Genomic DNA, 18,443 nt, shown 5'->3' with positions numbered 1-18,443 from the left:
ACCAGGAGAGGTGTTCTTCTGACATTTTTGATGATTTATAGTCAAAGACGAAACAAATTTGACAAAATGACACTATTTTTGTGTCATCCTGCTGAAAATGTAGGCTGGTAGTACTTGTAAAACATGATGAACAATGATTGGCAATAAATACTTAATACTTATTTTGCCATTTAGGCTTTACAAATAAAAGTATTAAATTGCCCAATATGCCATGTCTCCAGTCAAGATGGGGGTGCAACAAGATGATGTCCTTCAGTTTGAACGTCGCAAAACTATAAGAAAATATATTTTTATGTGCATCAGTGTCAGATGAATAGACTAAGTGTATCGTTTCAGTTTGGTTGCTGATATGGCAGACATTTGGACTTTTTTCTTTTGTAAAAGAACCGACAAGTAAAGATTGCAGATGTAATTTGTACATTTATAAAACTCCTTCAAATGAACTGAGCTTATTAGACATTTTTGTACAGAAACTCTGACTAGGGGTACTCATATTTTTGCATGTAGCTGTGTTAATCTATTGCCAAAGTGCACACAGTATGCAATACAACTTCAAATCACCTCATTTGCTCACAACAGCCTGTGGTGCAATTTCTATGTGAAGGATTCTGGGTTAAGTTTCTGAGAATATATAAAGGATGTCATTCATGTTTGCCCCAGAGTGTCTGGTCTTATCGCCTGTCCAATACTCCTCTACAATGCCAGCTTTAGCTGATGTTTTCTTAAAAAGTGAGCTGTAATAATGTAAACATTGGCCAGCTCACTGCTCTATGTAAGTACAAAAGCAAAGAAAACTAATTTTACCTAGAGAGGATTCTCTGGCAAATAGGAATGTAGCCGATTTCTGAGAAAACTTGGTTTAACATTAGCAGGGCATGTGATTCATGGAGGGACCTTTGTTTAGCTTCGGGATCCAAACTTACACTTGGCTGTAGAGACAAAAATACTGCATGACCTCCAATAAAGTTTATATCAACCTGTAATGAAATGAAATCTTTGATACCTCATTTGTTGGGAGGAGAAGACAAGTTCTGTGAAATTACTGAATGTTTTCAAGACTCAGTTTTAGACCGTAAAGAAAGATGTTCTTGGTATTGACTACAGCGGGAACAACAAGCGCAACTAAATAACTTTAGCCTCACATGGCATTGTTTCCTTCTGGAAGGCTCTAACAAAAACAGGCCTGACAGCTGCTGTCATCCGAAAATAGCGGCAGACTTAGAGGAGAGCAGAGAGCCACTGCCATGTTGTTCATTCTGTTGTATGGGTCACACACGATCCCGCTGGCACCAGGTAGCAAACTGCATCCCGTCTTTGCCACGTGGCCATAGGCGAGTCGAAAGAATATCGGTTACATATGACAACATCATGGACGTCCAAATCTGAAGCCAGGAGTCAACTGGGAATGTCAGTAAAGGGGCACAGTAAATGTTGTTTCATGCGAGCTGCACACAGTGGAAAATATGCAATAATAGAGCAGCAATAAGCTGAATTCTCAGTCATGTAAATGCTTTCATCAACTCAAAGTGACAGTAAACATTTCTGCTGCTGCAGCATAATCTTCTCTATGAGAGAAGAGAGTAAGTCCATAAAAAAAGTCTTCACTCTTTCTCCTCCTCTTTTCACTCTCATCAGATAAAAAGCTTTTCCATGTAGCGGCTCGATTGGTGCTGCTCACCAGCCTCTGAGAAGGAGGGGGTGCATTTGTTCGTCTGATGAAAATATCCTTCTGGCCCGGCCCACCTGTCTCCTCTTGCGGCTGGTCTAGAGCAACATATGTTGATGAGAGTGGTCAGTCCATAAGACAACGCCTCAGCCACGTCATCCAATAGGACTTCCACCCCAGTAAGCCAAGACAACCAGAAATTATGAGCACTTTGTTTTTAACAGCTTGTGTTGGTGAGATTAGATGTCCCTTAGCTAAAGCTGACACCTTTTGCTCTAAAAGTTGAAGATGGAAGAAAAAAAAACAGCCCCAGTGGGGCGGTCATAGCCTCCTTCTTTCCCATTACAAGCCTGATCTCTATCCAAGAAACTGCAAGTCGAACACATCCATTCAGTCTCCACACACGAGCCCGTTTCTGCGAGTGGATATAATTAGGTTGGAAAAATCGTTGAATGAGGCTTCTTAATAATTCAGTCTTACTTTGAGAAGAAGTGGCACTTTCTTGTGATCGAATCCAAAGACCCCCAATTCATTTTTTAGCATCAAAGTATTGTGCGGCGAAATCGGTTAATGGTCAAAAGGTGAATCTCTTAAATATTCAAAACGTTCTGCACATTGAAGACCATCATGGCCATCATCTTTGTCAATGAAGCAAACCAAAGAAGAACGTTTTTGGTCAAACCATCTTAAAATTACCATCTTCTTTTTTCCTTTTTGTTTGGTTTTCCTTTTTTAAGAGGGGTTGTGTGAAGTACTTATGAGTAGTCAGCATCTCCCTGGCAGAAGAAAACAATCGGAGTGCTCTCTAATGGGAGAATAAGATTTCCTGATGGGTGAGCTAAAGCTATGAGGCAGCCAAGAGACCAGCAAATTTTTCATCATCCCAAACAGCTCAATCACTCGCAGAGTGATCACATCTGTCTGGATTTTAGTTTTTTTAAATTCTGTAAACATAACAGAACTTTTATGTATCAAAAGGTGGTACGAGGCTGCAAATATGGATTGTCCACAACAACAATAGTAGTCTGGGAGGATATTTTCTTCCCAGCATCTCAAAACACGTCTCTAGATCTGCAGATGGCATTCAAGCTGAATGAGCCTCAGATGTTTTAACACTTTCAGTGGTAATGGTCAAATTTCTGCTATTGCAACAATTCAATTAATATGGAACTCTTGTGAAAGTAGTAATTGTGTAGACAATTCTGTTTTCGAACAGCATTTAGGTTCGACATTTGATGTTTTTAGTGTGTCATAAATTAAGTGACTTAACTTTAACAAAATGGAAGCAAAAGCAGCCATACTGTTCACCGAAGACTCATTTAAACACCCTTACTGTAAAAACCTGTGAGAGTGAGTTTAGGGGGCAAAGAATGCCAACTCAGATGTGCCAGAGGGTACCTCTACGTACTTCCATTATTAGAAACCATCTCTCTAGCCAGAATAAAAGCTCTGACATCCCAGCCCCGCCTGTGGACTTCTAGAAGAGCTAAGCCCACGTGGGCTAAATGTCACCCAGCAGGGTCCCATCATTTAAGAGAAATCACATTTTCCTGTTAAATCCACCAGTCTCAGGCTTACTATTCCAAGTACTTCCAACCTTGAGTTTCTTGATTGCAGTTTCAAGTGTCACATGACCACACAGGAAATAGATGCATGGCACTGCAAGCAGCCTGCTGGTTTTTTTGGTATAGGTACAAATTACAGCCACCTGTTCAGACTCCAGAGTGAGTTGTTTGTTTTGACCCAAGCAAACAGCAGTATGATGACATTAGTGATGAATAGGAAGGGTTGTCTTGTATGATGCAAAAGGGACTGGGGGGAGGGGAAATGCAACAATGCATAAACCGACAGATGGGATCCTTCTGTGTCCTCAATCTGGGTTAAACCATGTCGTCACATGTAGCATGCTACGGAAGTGAAATTTGCAGGCTTTGCCTTTCCAGTTGTACTGAGCACTGATCTCCTGCAGATAAACTTCACTGGACTAAAAGGTCATCAGGAAGTGTCCTCCCTGTTATCCAAATAGCCCTGAAGGCAAGGTCTGATCTTCAAAAATCTACTGAGATGTGAGGCCAGCAGGACAAATGAACATGTCCCTTGTCTGGGGCTCGCACAGGGTAGCCTGCACCTGTCTGTCTCTCAGCGTTCACTGTCAGAGGCAAACACTCACCTCGGTTTACAGTACTCCTCATCTGTGTGGAAAATGTAACATTTGGCTGAAGTTTGTCATCCTGCTGTTGTTGAGTTTCAGACCAGTGTTTTAATTTGAAATTTTGTTTGGAAAAATCATAGACACAACATCCTCTGAACGAAAGAGAAGTGGCACTACGTCCGGGAGGCAGACACCCTCTCTACCGTTAAGATTAGGCTTAAAACTTTCCTTTTTTATAAAGCTTATAGTTGGGGGGTGGCTCAGGTGACCCTGAAACATCCCATAGTTATGATCCGATGATTACTCTTCATAAATGCATAACATTTTTGTTGCCATTAACTTGTGTTTCTCTATCTCAGGAGGTATCCCTGGTCTGTTTTTTTTCCTCTGTACAGTCGCCTTTTGTACGCTCAGGATGGGGGATTGGATCGAAGAGAATTTTCAGTGCAAACTGTTGGTTTTCTTAGCCAGGCGGGTTTTTTTTTTGTTTTTGGTTTTTTTTATAAATTGGCTGTGTATGAATTGGACCAATTTGGAATTTAATTCATTTGATTGGTTTATGATTGGATTAGAATGAATTGGATTCTGATTGGCTTCAAATGGATCTGTATCTTTGAAGTGCCTTGAGATGACATCGGGGGACTTGGCCCTAAATAAATAAAAATAAACTGAATTGACTATCTGACTTGTTATCAGCACTCAAAACTTGGCATCACTGATGGTATGGAGTTGCACTACTGCCGATGAAACCGGTAAGTTGTTCTTGCATCTATTATAACAGCATGGCTTTGTCATAGAAGTGTCAGAGTGCTGGACTGACCCGTCTACAGCCCAGATCTTTCACCAACTGAAAACATTTGGAGCATCATGAAATGCAACATTCAAGACTTCGAGACTCAGGACTGTTAGGCAGCTAGAATTCGATATCAGGCAAGAATGGGATAACATTCCTCTTCCAAAGGTTCAGCAAATGGTCTCCTCAGTTCCCAGATGTTTACAGACCGTTGTTAAAAGATGATGGGGTGCTTCACAGTGGTAAACATGGATCAGTTCCAACTTTCTGAGATGCGTGCTGGTGCCATCCAATTAAAGATGAGCTAATATTTTTCATGAAATGATGAAATGTCTCACTTTAAACATTTGTTCCATAGTGGCTTATTCGTTCAGGAGATTAACTAATGATTGGATTCTGTTTTTTATTCAGACTTCACAAATCATGTAAGCCTTTAATGGGAATTTGGGTTGTATGTCTAATAACACAAGATTTATGATTTGTGATTGCATTACATATTTGAGTTCTTACATTTCCGTGTGCCTGTTTGTTTGTCTTTTTCTTTTCTCATCAAAATTGCAAAAAATACTGCAGACATCCGGTAGCTGAGGCTCCTTTTTGCTTTATCTATGTCTCGGTTGTCTTCAAGGTTGAAGATTTATTCTCTCTACTTCATCCACAACTACACTTAATGATTCAAAGCAGCTTCAATTTGTGAAATAACTACAAGACACTCAGACTTGATTTCATACGCACCACCAGTGAAAGTGAAATTCCTGGAGTGGCAAGGTAAAATTCATAGATTTTTTTATTTAAAAAGGGTTTAAAGAAAAATATTTAGGTGCAAATCTACGGATGCCCACAGAAGCATGTGCACAATAAACACTCTCCGTTACTCATACTTCCCAGTAAACCTCCCTCTCAGATGGCCTTGGAATAGGCTTTAACATGTGCCCTAAAAAAGCTGAAAGAGAAAACACACATCTGCCGTGTTTAGGTAAGCTGCAGTTGCCATGGTTACAGACGAGCACTCGCTAAACAGTTGTGTGTCAAGCCATCATTGAGACAGAGCACTTGATCTGCGCGCAGGCACACACACACACACGCACACACGAACTGAGAAAAGCGTTGGTGTTTTAAAGTGGAAAAACAAGGAAACGCAGGACGGCAGCTGAGCTCGTGTTTGCTTCAGTTAGCGAGACAGTTACTGTCAACATTAACCATCGCCAGCATTTGTGCTCAAGTTGAGGGAACATAGGATTCTGTGGGGACGGCCTGTGCAGCCCGAGTTTCAAATGACATTTTGGGGAAGATGAACAAACGACCATGTCAACTAGAATCAGACACATTTTTGATAAGAACATGATTTTATATCAAATTTCACAACAAGCTGTCAAAATAAATCCCTTCAAAAAGGTCAGCAGCTCTTTAAAGTTTTTCTCCCACAAATACGAACTCTGTGTTTCAATATATTTCAACATTGGTCAATAATAGTTGAGTGTACCGCTCATCCAGCATTCATGATTAACAACCTCTGCGTATTGAGCCAACTAGAGATGCTGCACCACATTTAAAAGGGGTGGGTGAGAGTGGGATCAAGCCCTGAGCACTGCAGAAAGCCTTGGCATGGTGCTCCCACTCATGCCATTTCATTTGATCATCCGTCAGTCTTAGTACTTGCAATGCCAAGTGCTTATAGCCAAAATCAAACATCCTTGCAAGACTGAAAAAAACAGAAACATTCTTTGACTACATGTCATCTCAACAAAATAATATCCTGATAACAACCTCGTACAGTACAATATACAAGATAATAGCATGTGGTCAAAGAGGCTTCACATGACACAGTTAGACACATCAAGTACCATGGCAACGATATCAGTTGACTAGATGCAACTGCTAATCTGCACACTCCTCCCTCTGCATCTGTTTCTCTCTGCTGTCTGGAGACTTTATGGGGTGTATGACCTTAATACACTCTTTAAATCGCTCCACTTTGTTGCCCTGGCTTTGCCGAGAGATAAATGACCAAGATATGCAAGAAAAAAGGGTATATTTATGGGTCGGACAAGCAAATATAAATTCAAGGACCATTCAAGCATACCCAATTTGTGACTTGTCAGACGCAAGTTCCTCCTATGCAAGGATCTGGCTTGTTTTATGATAGCAAATATTTTTCATGAGGAAAATACGCAAGTGCCTCGCTGTCATGAGGAAGTTCAGAAGTGATAGTGATCAACTGCCACGCCTCATCTCATTACTCATCCAACAGCCAGCTACTAATAGGCTGAAGTAGCAAAGGACAGTGGCCGAGTGGGAACTCACCAGAACTCTTCCCGTCAGCGTCTGAGCGGATATCATGACACCGGCCCAATCTTTGACAGAGGTCATCCAGCCCACCTCGCTGGCTGCAGGGTCATCCTTGTCCGCACGTTTAATGCCATCACCTGTGATGATCCGGTGGACTTCCTGAAAGAAAAACAATGTAGACTGATCAGAATATAACAGTAAATAGTCTTAAAGCATTTTTTTTATTGTTTTCTGTGATTAACAATCTGAGTGATTGTTATGATACGATGAACCACCCCGTATGCACTGATCTGCAGCAACAACATTACAGCTCGTGCTTTTTTTTTCCCTGTTCTTTCATTGTGTGTGTTGTGAAAATGTTTAAACATTTTAATTAAACTAAACCAATTGTTTCCTAGTTTGAAACAACAAATTAAGCAAAAACTACATGAAAAGGTGTTCAAATTAAGCAAAGGGTCAAGTAGCCAAACAGCTGCAAATGCACCAACTTGTTCAGATTTCATGGGCATCAAACACGATTAAGTCCCTGATGTCTCTAAGATCAATCCGTCCTTTGACATTTGCCCTCTGGTGTAATAATCTCTGACATATGTGATGCAGTCGAGCTCAACCGGTTGAGAGAGCTAAGTTCCCACCTATGTTGGCTGAAGTTCTCGCCACAGCTGGCTCATGTTCGAGTCCCAATCTGTTCGGTACTTTACTGTATAAAATGGTCCCCCTCTGACACAGTGACATCATTGTAAAGTATACACTTATGAACTAGCAAAAACATCCTCATATGGTGGGGACAGGGTAAAACAGTCACAGGACCCTAAAACATGAGTAAGTTTTTTTTTTTTTTTTTTTTTTAAATAGATTTCCTTGCAAACATCCAACAAATGTATGCCCAATATTTACCCTCCTTTTATTTCTATTGTAGTCTTCAATAACACCTGATAAAAATGCCTGGCTCTTTAGCTGCCAGATGCTCCGCCACTTGTTCACTCTCTGCTCGCCAACTGTCTCTATTTGCTCTTTGGTACTGAGAAACAGTTACTGGTTTTATCATTGCTTTTTGACCTAAGAGCAGCTGCTTGCTGTATATATAATGAGTTATGAGAGTAAAAACAAAGCATGAAGCCGAGAGATAAAAGCAAAACAGAAAGATGAAACAAGCTCAAGTGATAATCTTTAGTGTCTGCAAGTGACAGACTTCACAATAAAGATGGTCTCATAATGGTTTTGTTAAGATTAGCTTTATGTTGATTAGACAACAGTACCACCGGCAGAAACCAAATATTTCTTTATTGAATGAACCATCTATGTTTTCTGGTAAACAGCTGTGCAAAACGGTACCAACATAAAATTGCCAATTCACAAGCATAAAACGCTTTGCTCTAAAATTAATGTCCAAGCTCAAGGCCTCCAAAATAAACCCACGCACATGCTTGTACACTTGCATTCAGTAAACATACAGCGAGAGCAGCAAAGAGACTCCAGGAGTGTATCCATGGCAGCCATTGAGCTCCTGGTGTTTCTGCTCCACTGAGTGGACTGCCTGCCTGCGCGGCTTTCTCCCCGTCTTTCCATCTGTCTGGTGGGACTGGCATGATTCACAGAGCAGGAAATTGAGAGAGGATGCTGAGGTTAGCCATGCTCCCCGATGAAACCCCCACAGCCACGAGGCTAACACATCTCTCTGACATCCTTATCTACCTCAACAGCACCGCACATCGCTCTGCGAGGCCTCTCCTACAGCTCAACTCCTCATGTGTGATAGTTAAAGGGAGAAACGTGTGGCACCTGAACACTATCACAGCTCTCTTTTTTTTGTTGGGGTGTTTATGCCCAAGATCTCAGCATGCCACATTCTCCAGATGCAGAATGGGCTATGGTGTGTCCCTGTATTAGGGCAGCTAGCTTCAAAGAACTCCTGGCATGCAGCATGTGTTGCGACTCCACTCCACCATAAATCTTTGTAAAGCTGGAGGGGGTGCAGCATCACTGAATTAAATGAAGGGCTGAATGGATATGCTTTACAACACACAAATATGTGTGTGTGTGGGGGGGGGGGGGGGGGGGGGGGGCAGTCGTGATTAAAAACATTTATTGGCCTGCGGTCTGGTTTTGGAAGAAGGGAAAAGAAAAAAAAATTTACTTGTTTTCAAAAATAAACAACAAATGGTATATTTACAGTCTCATTTTGGAAAATAATTCTAGTTATATGAGAGCAAGTTAAAAAATTATTAACTTTCTTGTACTGATCACAGCACATAAATGCCTGATATTACTTCATAACAGAGTTGTGTTTATTAGAGGATGCACACAGGTGGAGTGCAGATTGATGGCATTTTTCATTTTGAGACAATACTCTCCAAAGCCCGAATGTGTATCTATGCACTGCTGGAAATAGTCCCTAAATGGCACCTCTGTTCCTTCTGTGTGAGTAATGTTTGCCAAACAGAGCTTTCGGCCGCTTTAAAAAACGGCTGAGCCCTTTCAGAAAAATTAAACTTCATCTTTGTTGGCCGTTGTAAAGATTTATTTCTTAAGAAATCAATGGTGCTGAAGTTGAGTGTCACAAACAGAGTACAGGTTTCAGACAGTACTCAGACACGGATTACCACATCGTTGGTTTGGACTTTAACAGGTTTTTTGTGTGCATAAGCTGTATCAGGCTTATGCACACTAAATGCACCAAACCGAATGATTGTTGGTTTTAGTCTTTTTATGGAAATTGTTGAGCATCACCATACTTGTGCATTAAAGGATGATGCTCAATTATGAAAGTGTCTTCTGTCAATGTTTAGCAAATTCTGAAATGTAAAAAGCAATTATAAGACAAGCTCAAAAATAAATCAATTTCACAAAGCACTGAAGATGGACATCATTTAAATTTCTGGGAAAACTTGATAATAGAGTACAAGCTCAAGCGTATGAAAGCATTTTTAATATTATACCTTTCTAGTGTTTTACCAGTCCTGATGCTAATTATTCAGACAACATCTTGAACTCCTGAAGCAGAATAAAAAGGAAGTCTCAGAAAATGTGATGATTCCAGGAACTCGTACATAAAAGAAAGTGCAAATTTTCAAGTAAACATGGTTTCCACCCACCCAAAGGTCTTGGAGTTCAGTCATCCTTCTTAGTATTACTTAATAGGTGGCTGCACAGTGAAATGCAATCATGTTCAGAGCCATTAGACTGAGACAAGCAGACCATCAGGCATCAGGCCTAGTTACACTTCCTACAGCCTGTCCAGAGCTCTGCAGCCAACCTCATAACACTATAATAACATGTCCACTTCACTTAGAAGCTAATGCGGCAAACCGAATCCAGGGAAGAAATTTCTGTTCCACTGCATTACAGAGATGTTAAGCAACAGGTAGAAAATCTCTCCATTACATATTTGTGAATTGCAGACTGCAGTGCATTTTGTTATTATGAAATAGATAAACATTGACAGTCATTTTACTCTGTGAACCGAACCACAGAAACTTTCAGAGAATACGTCACATATTTTGAAAAACAATCTCATCAGAATGGCTTTGAAGCAGGGCCCCGGGGGAAATGAAGTCAAATCTCACTTTTAAATCCCCTTAAAGAGATCAGGGTGAGTGGATCAGACAAAAATTACATTTGACTTGTCAGTCAGCAGCCCTTTGTATTACAGCAGCAGCTGTATTTATGGTTTGAAACATAGCTTTTAGGTGTCAAGTCTCATGGTGGTAAACTGGCAGCAGTAACGCATCTTCTTGGTTACCTGAATAACTCTTGGACATACGCATTAAATGAAGGCTCAGAAAGGCTAATGTAAGACTGCATCATCCGCATTCTGGCCACAGAAATAAAAAGTGGCAATTGTTACATCCGTACCCTTAACACCCCCTAATATGTACTGACACAAATTAAAATAATAGCAAAAAATATTTTCACTATCTATGAAAAATGAAAAACAATTTTGAAAAAAAAAAAAAAAACGGCACTACTGATAATATAAAATAAAGTCATTTTGGGAATGTTCTAATTTCTTATTCATGGTAGAAATTAAATAGTAAATAGAAATAGAAATGATAGAAAGTAAATATATCCGTTTATTTCACTAAAACACCTATTTGTAAAATTTCCAAAGGATGATCTGTACTAGAAATACCATCCTTGTAAAAAAAAAAAAAAAAAAAAAAAAAATGGGCATTTCACTGATTTTGTATACTTTAACTTAGAAAGAGAAACTACTTCTTAATAAGTCACAATGACATTTCCGTATGAAGTTCAAAGACAGCTTCAAGCTACAGTACGTTTTGGGAATTCCACGAATGGGGTCTTAAACCTGCACTTCAACAACAAAGTTCTCCCATCAACATAATGAAATACGTTCTCTTAAGGAGGAGAGAAGGAGGTGGATGGCATCATCACACTCAGTGCTTTCAATCACGGGTTCAAAGTTTGACCACCAGATATGACAACTGATCTCTACTACAGGGTTTCATTTAGTCAATAACACACAAATAGTTTGGTCAATTTGGGTTTGGTTGGGTTTATGCATGAATATTACTTTGTTAGGTTTAAAAAATGATCAGGTTAGCGATTTTAAATATTTTTACAACACCACTGTCGCTGTCATTTTTGCTAGTTGTCTTGATGGCATCAACACGACATGTTCCAACAACGCTTTCTCACTTTCATGTTGGTATAAGGCAACATGTCGCTTGTTTAGTGTTTGACGTCAAAACTACATTGCTAGCACCACAATTCAGCTTTAGCACTGTCACCATCACCAGTGTGACACATTATTTGAATGATGATAGTGGTTAACAGCGTGTGTGAGCATATCCATTTTTTATTTATTTTTTGATATTGGGTGGGGGGAGGGGGGCAGTCTTCTAAGGAAGAGGGCTACAGTCCAATTTCTCATGTTTATAGCAAGCTAGATTTAATGGAAAATCAAATGCAAATTGAGCATCTTACAGTTGGTTTTGGCGACAGCTTGTACATCAACAGTCAAAGAAGCATCTAGGTTTTGTATATCTAGGCAGGGTAGTCAAATGGGAAGGGCTGGCACATGTGCAAGTGTTATTCTGTACATGTGCATCTCACAAGAGGCAGAAACACACCCTTTAAAGAAGTGTGATTGCATAAACAATAAGAACATTATTGGCCTGCTTCTTGTTGAAATCTTGGAAGCCCTGTACATTTTTCACTGATATATTAACGCTACAAGCTCACTAATCTTACTTTGTACATCTCACAGAAAATACTACTTAAACTCCGTTTTCTTTCCAAAACACTTTGAAATAATGCTATGATTTATTGACAACAGTGTTCTAAATCCATGACTAACAGAACTTGACGGAAAACTTGAGCTGATACATTTATGTGGCGCTGCACTTTTCCCGTTTTAATGAATTAGGTGACACAGGCTGTGCTCAGGGAAGTCGTAGCCATTAGGTAGTCTTAATTGGCATCACGCTGTTTTTCCTGAGCTCTTTAATGACAAAGTTTAAAAATATACGCTAAAAACACATTAACCATGATACTTCCAAAGCCACTAAAAGCAGGGTTCAAAGATTAATCATTTGTGACTCACGGTCCAATTATTCTTTGAAAGGGTGTGATGGCAGATTTCATTTTAAGGTCACATACCGGAAGATGCCTTCAGAGCGACACTGAAGCGCTGGATGTTTTGACATTTATAGTGTTACAACTGTCAAGAGTACACCTGGGGCCAGATGCATAAACGGTATGTACACAAAAACTACGTATTCGCCTCTTCCTGCTCTTAAACTGGCATTTATATAGAAAGAAAGCGCACTGACAACGTGCGCACCTCGTGCATTATTCAGACACTTTCAAGCAACGTAACATTAAGATAAGGTGGAAACGAAAAGGAGGCCACATAATTTACTATGAAACAAAACACATCATTTAACAGAGAGAGATTGCAGAGGATGGCAGTTTTCCCATTTCAGTTTCTCATAGAAAGTTCTTACAAAACACTCTTATTTAGTGGTGGTTATAAATGGCCTCGGCCTTGTGTCGTGCGTTATGGAAGAGCTCAATAATGAGACTTTAAAACAGAATATTATGAAAGATTACATAAATATCTAACTTTCTTGCATAAGATTGTCTCCATCTGATGATCTCTACAAAGTGTGTTCCATGCCCTGCAGATAAAACGAGAGTTGATGGTACTCCTAATGTGATGCGTGACCACATGCGTGTTTCGCTAGCTGGTTAATGACCAGAACACTTCTTTGTCATCCGAGGGTCGTTTACTCTCAACTTGCACGATTACAGATGATAGTGGTTCCTTTTCAATTTAGCAGTATTTGTTAGTGATACAGAACTGAGATCACAGTGTGAATGTTTATTAGTTATACAATTATCTACATGTCACCAAAGATGTGCCCCGAGGTTCAGTTTTAGGACCTGCTCTCTATGATCTATGGTAACAATATGGACCAGACTATCACTGATGCATTGTAACATCTATGCCATTGACGTGATTCTTTGTCATGTGAACCCTGTTGCCCTGCTCTTTGATCATCCGTAGTCGGCATTCGACACTTCTCTCTTACTTAATGCCGACTAAACAAAAGGTATGCCATTTTAAAACAGTTCCACAGAGCTCACTCACGTATCAACTTTGTTGTTCTTATAAATATGTAGGCATCCTAATTGATGACAATCTCCTTTGAGGCCCATATAAACATATTTTAAGGAAATTGAAACAAACAGTTTTTTCTGTTGGAATAAAACTTATTTTTCATTCAATGCCAAGAGACAACTTGTTTCTGCCACCTTTGTACCTCTTATTGATTATGGTGAACGCCTCTAGCAGCTCTCTACAGATGTTGGACATTATTCATCATGGAGCACTAAGGCTCATAACAGGCGGTAAACCCCTTACTCACAGTTGCACTTTGTGCTCTGTGGTTAACTGGCCATCATTATTGATACGAAGACTTTTCCATTGGTATAATTTCATTTACAAATCCATCCTTGGTTTGCTGCCAACATATTTATCTTCCTACATGTCACACAGACAGAGCAGTTCCCAAAAAGGCAGTTCTTATGAAGCAGTCTCGTTTGATAATACAGTATTACGTAACTTTAAACTTATTTTAAGGAAAATAGAGAAATTGAAAACTTGTTCCTGTTTCAATACTTTCTTGTGGTTTTGACTGTATGTGCTGCATTGATGAATATTCATTTGTAACTGATTTGTAAAATTATATGTTTGAAACAGGCCTCTCTTGAGCTTGAGACTGTGTTTAAATGAGATTACTTGTATAAATAAAGGTTAAATAAACACAGATCATGTCTCGATATGCAAATAAGTTAGGGGAGTGTTCTCTTCAATTCATGACTAAAAATGGGAGAGGAAATCAGGTTTGTGCAGGACTGAGATTTATATATATATATATATATATATATATATATATATAAATATTTGTAAGAAAAGCATACATTAATGGTTCAGATTTATAAATCTTGTGAAATTCTTTAGACTCTTTTCTAAATGAAAGAGTTGTATCTTTAATCTAACTGAGCTAACTACACATCAAGACGGTAAATCAATCTTCTCCAGAACTTCATTTATATGAAATTAAGATGTATGAGATGCATTTTTTATAACGCCAGGCACCAGAAAAGTACATGCAGTCATTACAGGCCTGCTCCTCTGAGTCACTTTGATCAGTTGTCTGCGTCTCCAAATTTAGGTTTTCACCATCTCAACTAAATCAAGTCCTACAGACACCAGAGGTCATCGATCAAGGCTGTGAGCCTATTCTCAGGCTCATTTCTCAAAGGGCAAGCACATTAAAGTTGAATACAACATGCAGCTCCAGCCACTATTTCACCAAAAGTGTATCAATTATTTAAATATATATTAATATAAATCAATTAATAATGAACTAAGACCATCTCGGAGGAGGTAAAACTTCCCAAAATATCTGAAGCTTCTAACTAATGTCCAATGCGTCACATCAAGGCAAATATCCAAGTTCTTCCAAACAATGCCACAGAGTTTAACAAATGATGAATATTGATGTGAATGCATAAACAAGCAGTGAGAGAAACTGACTCCACAGACAGCTGTTGCGTGGAATTAGGATGAATTTGATGAATTTGGACTGTTGTTGCATATTACTTATCATAAATTACAGTTTATGCAGCTATAAGACACTGAAATGCAGCTGGAAAAACCTAAAAAATTAAAAAATGTAAAAATTAGATATTTTTCTTTTTCAAATAAACATTGAGGAAAATCTTGCTCCTATATGTATATGTAAAAGAGTAAAACCCATCAAGTGCATCTCTTAAAGCAGCAGACTACGGTGTAGATGAAATGTTGAATATTTGCGGTAATCAGAGACCTGTTGGATCCCAGATGGAGCGATCACAGCCAAGTTGCAGCATGCGGCTTGAATTATGCAATATATATGTTGCTAATAATCGTTTCACTCATTACACGGACAATCTAATAAACATAACAGGGAAAATATTTCCTCTCTTTCCAAAGAGGAGTGACAAACTGTGGAGCAGAGAGTTCTGTCAAAGGACACAGGATTTATACATTCAATTATGTTGCCTTCATGTGCAACGCTGATGTTTGTGTGTTGCATTCAAGCCTACTTGTATGTCAGATGAACTCTAACTCGCACCAAATCACGAGCTCTCGTCTCATAATTACAATATTTCAGATAGCACTTAAAGCAGCACAAGAGCAACTCTGCATCTAGACTCTCCAATCACGACTTTGCAAACACACCCCACCCCATGCTACTGACACATCTAAGAACACTGAGTCACCACCAGAAGGTGCACATGGCAAACTGGACATTCATGACGAACTCTTCAAAATACCTTAAAAACAGTTTTTTTTTTTTTAAATCATGCAATAGGTTATTTAACCTACAAAAACAACCCACTCTCATTTGGACAGATGACTGAAAATGTTTTAAATCTGTATAGTTAATAACAAAATACTAACAACAGCATGGCAAAATGAATGCAGTGCCAAAATACTGATGTGTTTTATGCCACAAAAAAATATGGTAAACGTGAACAAGAGGCACACATGCTCACTGTGCAAGTGATCCAAAGGGGCATTTCAACTGATTACAGCATTGTAGTGATGTTTAAAGTGCAAACACCATTGTGGTTTTAACAAATTAATAGCTATTACATCAAAAGTAGGGTGCATGTTTATGTACACAACATACAGTGCAACCATCATGCTTCATTGTGTGGGGGAAATAACATTTTTATCTGATAGCCAAAAAGTTCAATTTTATTCTCATCTGCCCAGGGAACCTTCTTCCATATGTAACGGGATTCTCCAACATACATTTTGGTTGTCTTTTTTGTAAGAAGTGGCTTTATGGAAGTTTTTCTGTGCCATCAGAGTTTAAATACAAATTTCTAATATTGAATTTTTACAGCATCAAAATCAGACTTTGAATGTTGAATTTTTTTTTTTACACTGATTTTTGTTTTTAGAAATTGATTTATTTTTTTACACTGTTGATTTTAATGCTGTAAAAATTCAATATTAGAAATTCGTTTTCAAACTCTGATGGCACAGAAAAACTTCCATATGGCTTTTTTTCTGGCCAGTCTTCTGTAAAGCCCAGATTTGTGGCGTATACAACTTATAATGGTCCAAAGAACATATATATCAGGCTCCTCTTCAGGGGCTTTGCAGCAAAGGTGTGGATACATACACATGCACCATTTTTTTTTCTTTAACTATCCATCCATCTATTCTTTTATTCAATTATTCTTTTTACAAAAATATTCCCAATAAAGTCCATCAGAATTAAATGATGCAATACAAAAAATAAGAAAAGCACCTGATGGGTGAATATTTTTGCTTTTGGAAAAAACTATCATTATGTTTACAACACGAGAAACCTCAAACATTACAAGAGCTTAACTTAGATGGATTCATTTGTGTGTAATGAGGAAAGACATCTCCAATAATGTAAGAAACTAGTCATCTTAAATAACTATAACTAAAGCCAACTATAGAAAATATTATGTACAATGGAAAACATATGATCAATATCAAGCACATCACATTTACTTGCCAACCCATACATGGTTAACCGTAAGAGGCCCGCACAAGAGAGACGTTTCACTATCTGAAGAAGAGCATTCACATCATCTCACTGTAGCCTGACATTAATCAAATTTAAATGCCAACTTGGTGATAGTACCTTATTAAACATAAGGGTATCAACAATCTTGTAAATCTATACTTTGAGAGGCTTAATTGCTTATAACTAATGTCATAGAAATCCATTTAATAGTTGTTCAGATAAATTACTTTAAACCAAAGATCTAAGCCTCACTGTGGTGTTGAAGGAGAAGTCATGCAAAGTTTTAATAATTCAACTTGTGGGGAGCATGAACCTTTGTAGCTAATTTCCTCACAACCCATCTTGATTTAAGATCAGTGTGGTGGACTGACTGTCCCACACTATCGTTTCTTGGCTGTGATAAAATCCGTGGCCATTAAGAGACCTCTCTGCAGCAACGACTGATTTAGTTTTGCACGTAGGGCCTTTGTTGTGGGCCCTCAAACCTCCAGCAGCTCCAACAATGAGTGAAAAAAGAAAGGCAATCCTTCAATGAAACTCGCACACTGAGCGCGCAACATGACTGACAAGCTGCCACTGCTCCTCGTCCTCCCATTGAGAATATGGTGCCATTTACACTGGATGCAATTTCTTTCTTCCTCCTGGTCTCATAATAGCAGACATTTATCAGAGTCCCTCAAATAACGAGTTTTATCGATTACCATTAGACTGAGAACACAGAGTCTCAGAGGTAGAGACTCAGTTTCAGTGACATAAGAGCTGTCAGAACAGAGCAAAACTGGACCCGGTGAGCAGCAAACGCCCCACACGGGAAAACCAGATGAAAACCAGAAAAGGAGGAAACCGATTATCAACTCACATCTTTGAACAATTCACTGAAAGCTCCATGTTTGGGCTGCTAATGACATGCACAGACTGGGGGGGGGGGGGGGGGGGGGGGGGGCTCCAACACAACCTGCCACATCTCACAGCCCAGACAACTGCATTACTGAGAGGTTTACTCTTATAATGAAATCCTCAGCTTGCTTGTTGCTTAGCAACAAAAACACTGATTCATATGGCACATACTGTATGCACCTGACACTGCATCTCTGCCTCTTTGGAGGATGGTTGGTTCTTGGATGAGCAATAAGAGGATGAGAAGGAGACAAGACAAAAGGTATGAAATGAATGCCAGGGGAGCGGAAGGCAGGGAGGGGGAGATTGGAAGTGAAAGGACAACTCGTCTCTGGCCGACTCCCACAGAGTGGCACAACAGGTTGGTGGAGCTCACTAGCTCCATTTGGCAGAATCAGAACAGAAACACAGAACTGACTGCTCTGCTCCCTTAAGTTTTTACCTAAATATGACGAGCAGACTAATCACTGATGAAAGGAATCGCTTGCTGAATTTCTATTTATAACCAGTTTGAAGGCACAGAAATGATACTAAAAGGGCCAGCACCAGCCAGCAGGG

General features: G+C 39.2%; 1 protein-coding gene across 15 annotated transcripts in view; it reads right to left on the bottom strand.

Moving 5' to 3' along the window:
* LOC142374245 (calcium-activated potassium channel subunit alpha-1a-like) overlaps positions 1–18,443 on the bottom strand; it is an 89,413-nt gene that overhangs the window by 68,780 nt on the left and 2,190 nt on the right. For all 15 annotated transcript variants that reach the window (XM_075457808.1, XM_075457811.1, XM_075457810.1 and 12 more), the window contains exon 2: positions 6,916–7,059. In XM_075457808.1, coding sequence (XP_075313923.1) covers positions 6,916–7,059 — 144 coding nt within the window. The remainder of the gene's footprint in view (positions 1–6,915; positions 7,060–18,443) is intronic.

This window comes from Odontesthes bonariensis, chromosome 23 (assembly GCF_027942865.1).
Source record: "Odontesthes bonariensis isolate fOdoBon6 chromosome 23, fOdoBon6.hap1, whole genome shotgun sequence".
NCBI lineage: Eukaryota > Metazoa > Chordata > Actinopteri > Atheriniformes > Atherinopsidae > Odontesthes > Odontesthes bonariensis.
Note: the sequence above shows the minus strand (reverse complement) of the source record. Positions and strands in the feature narration are given on the sequence as shown.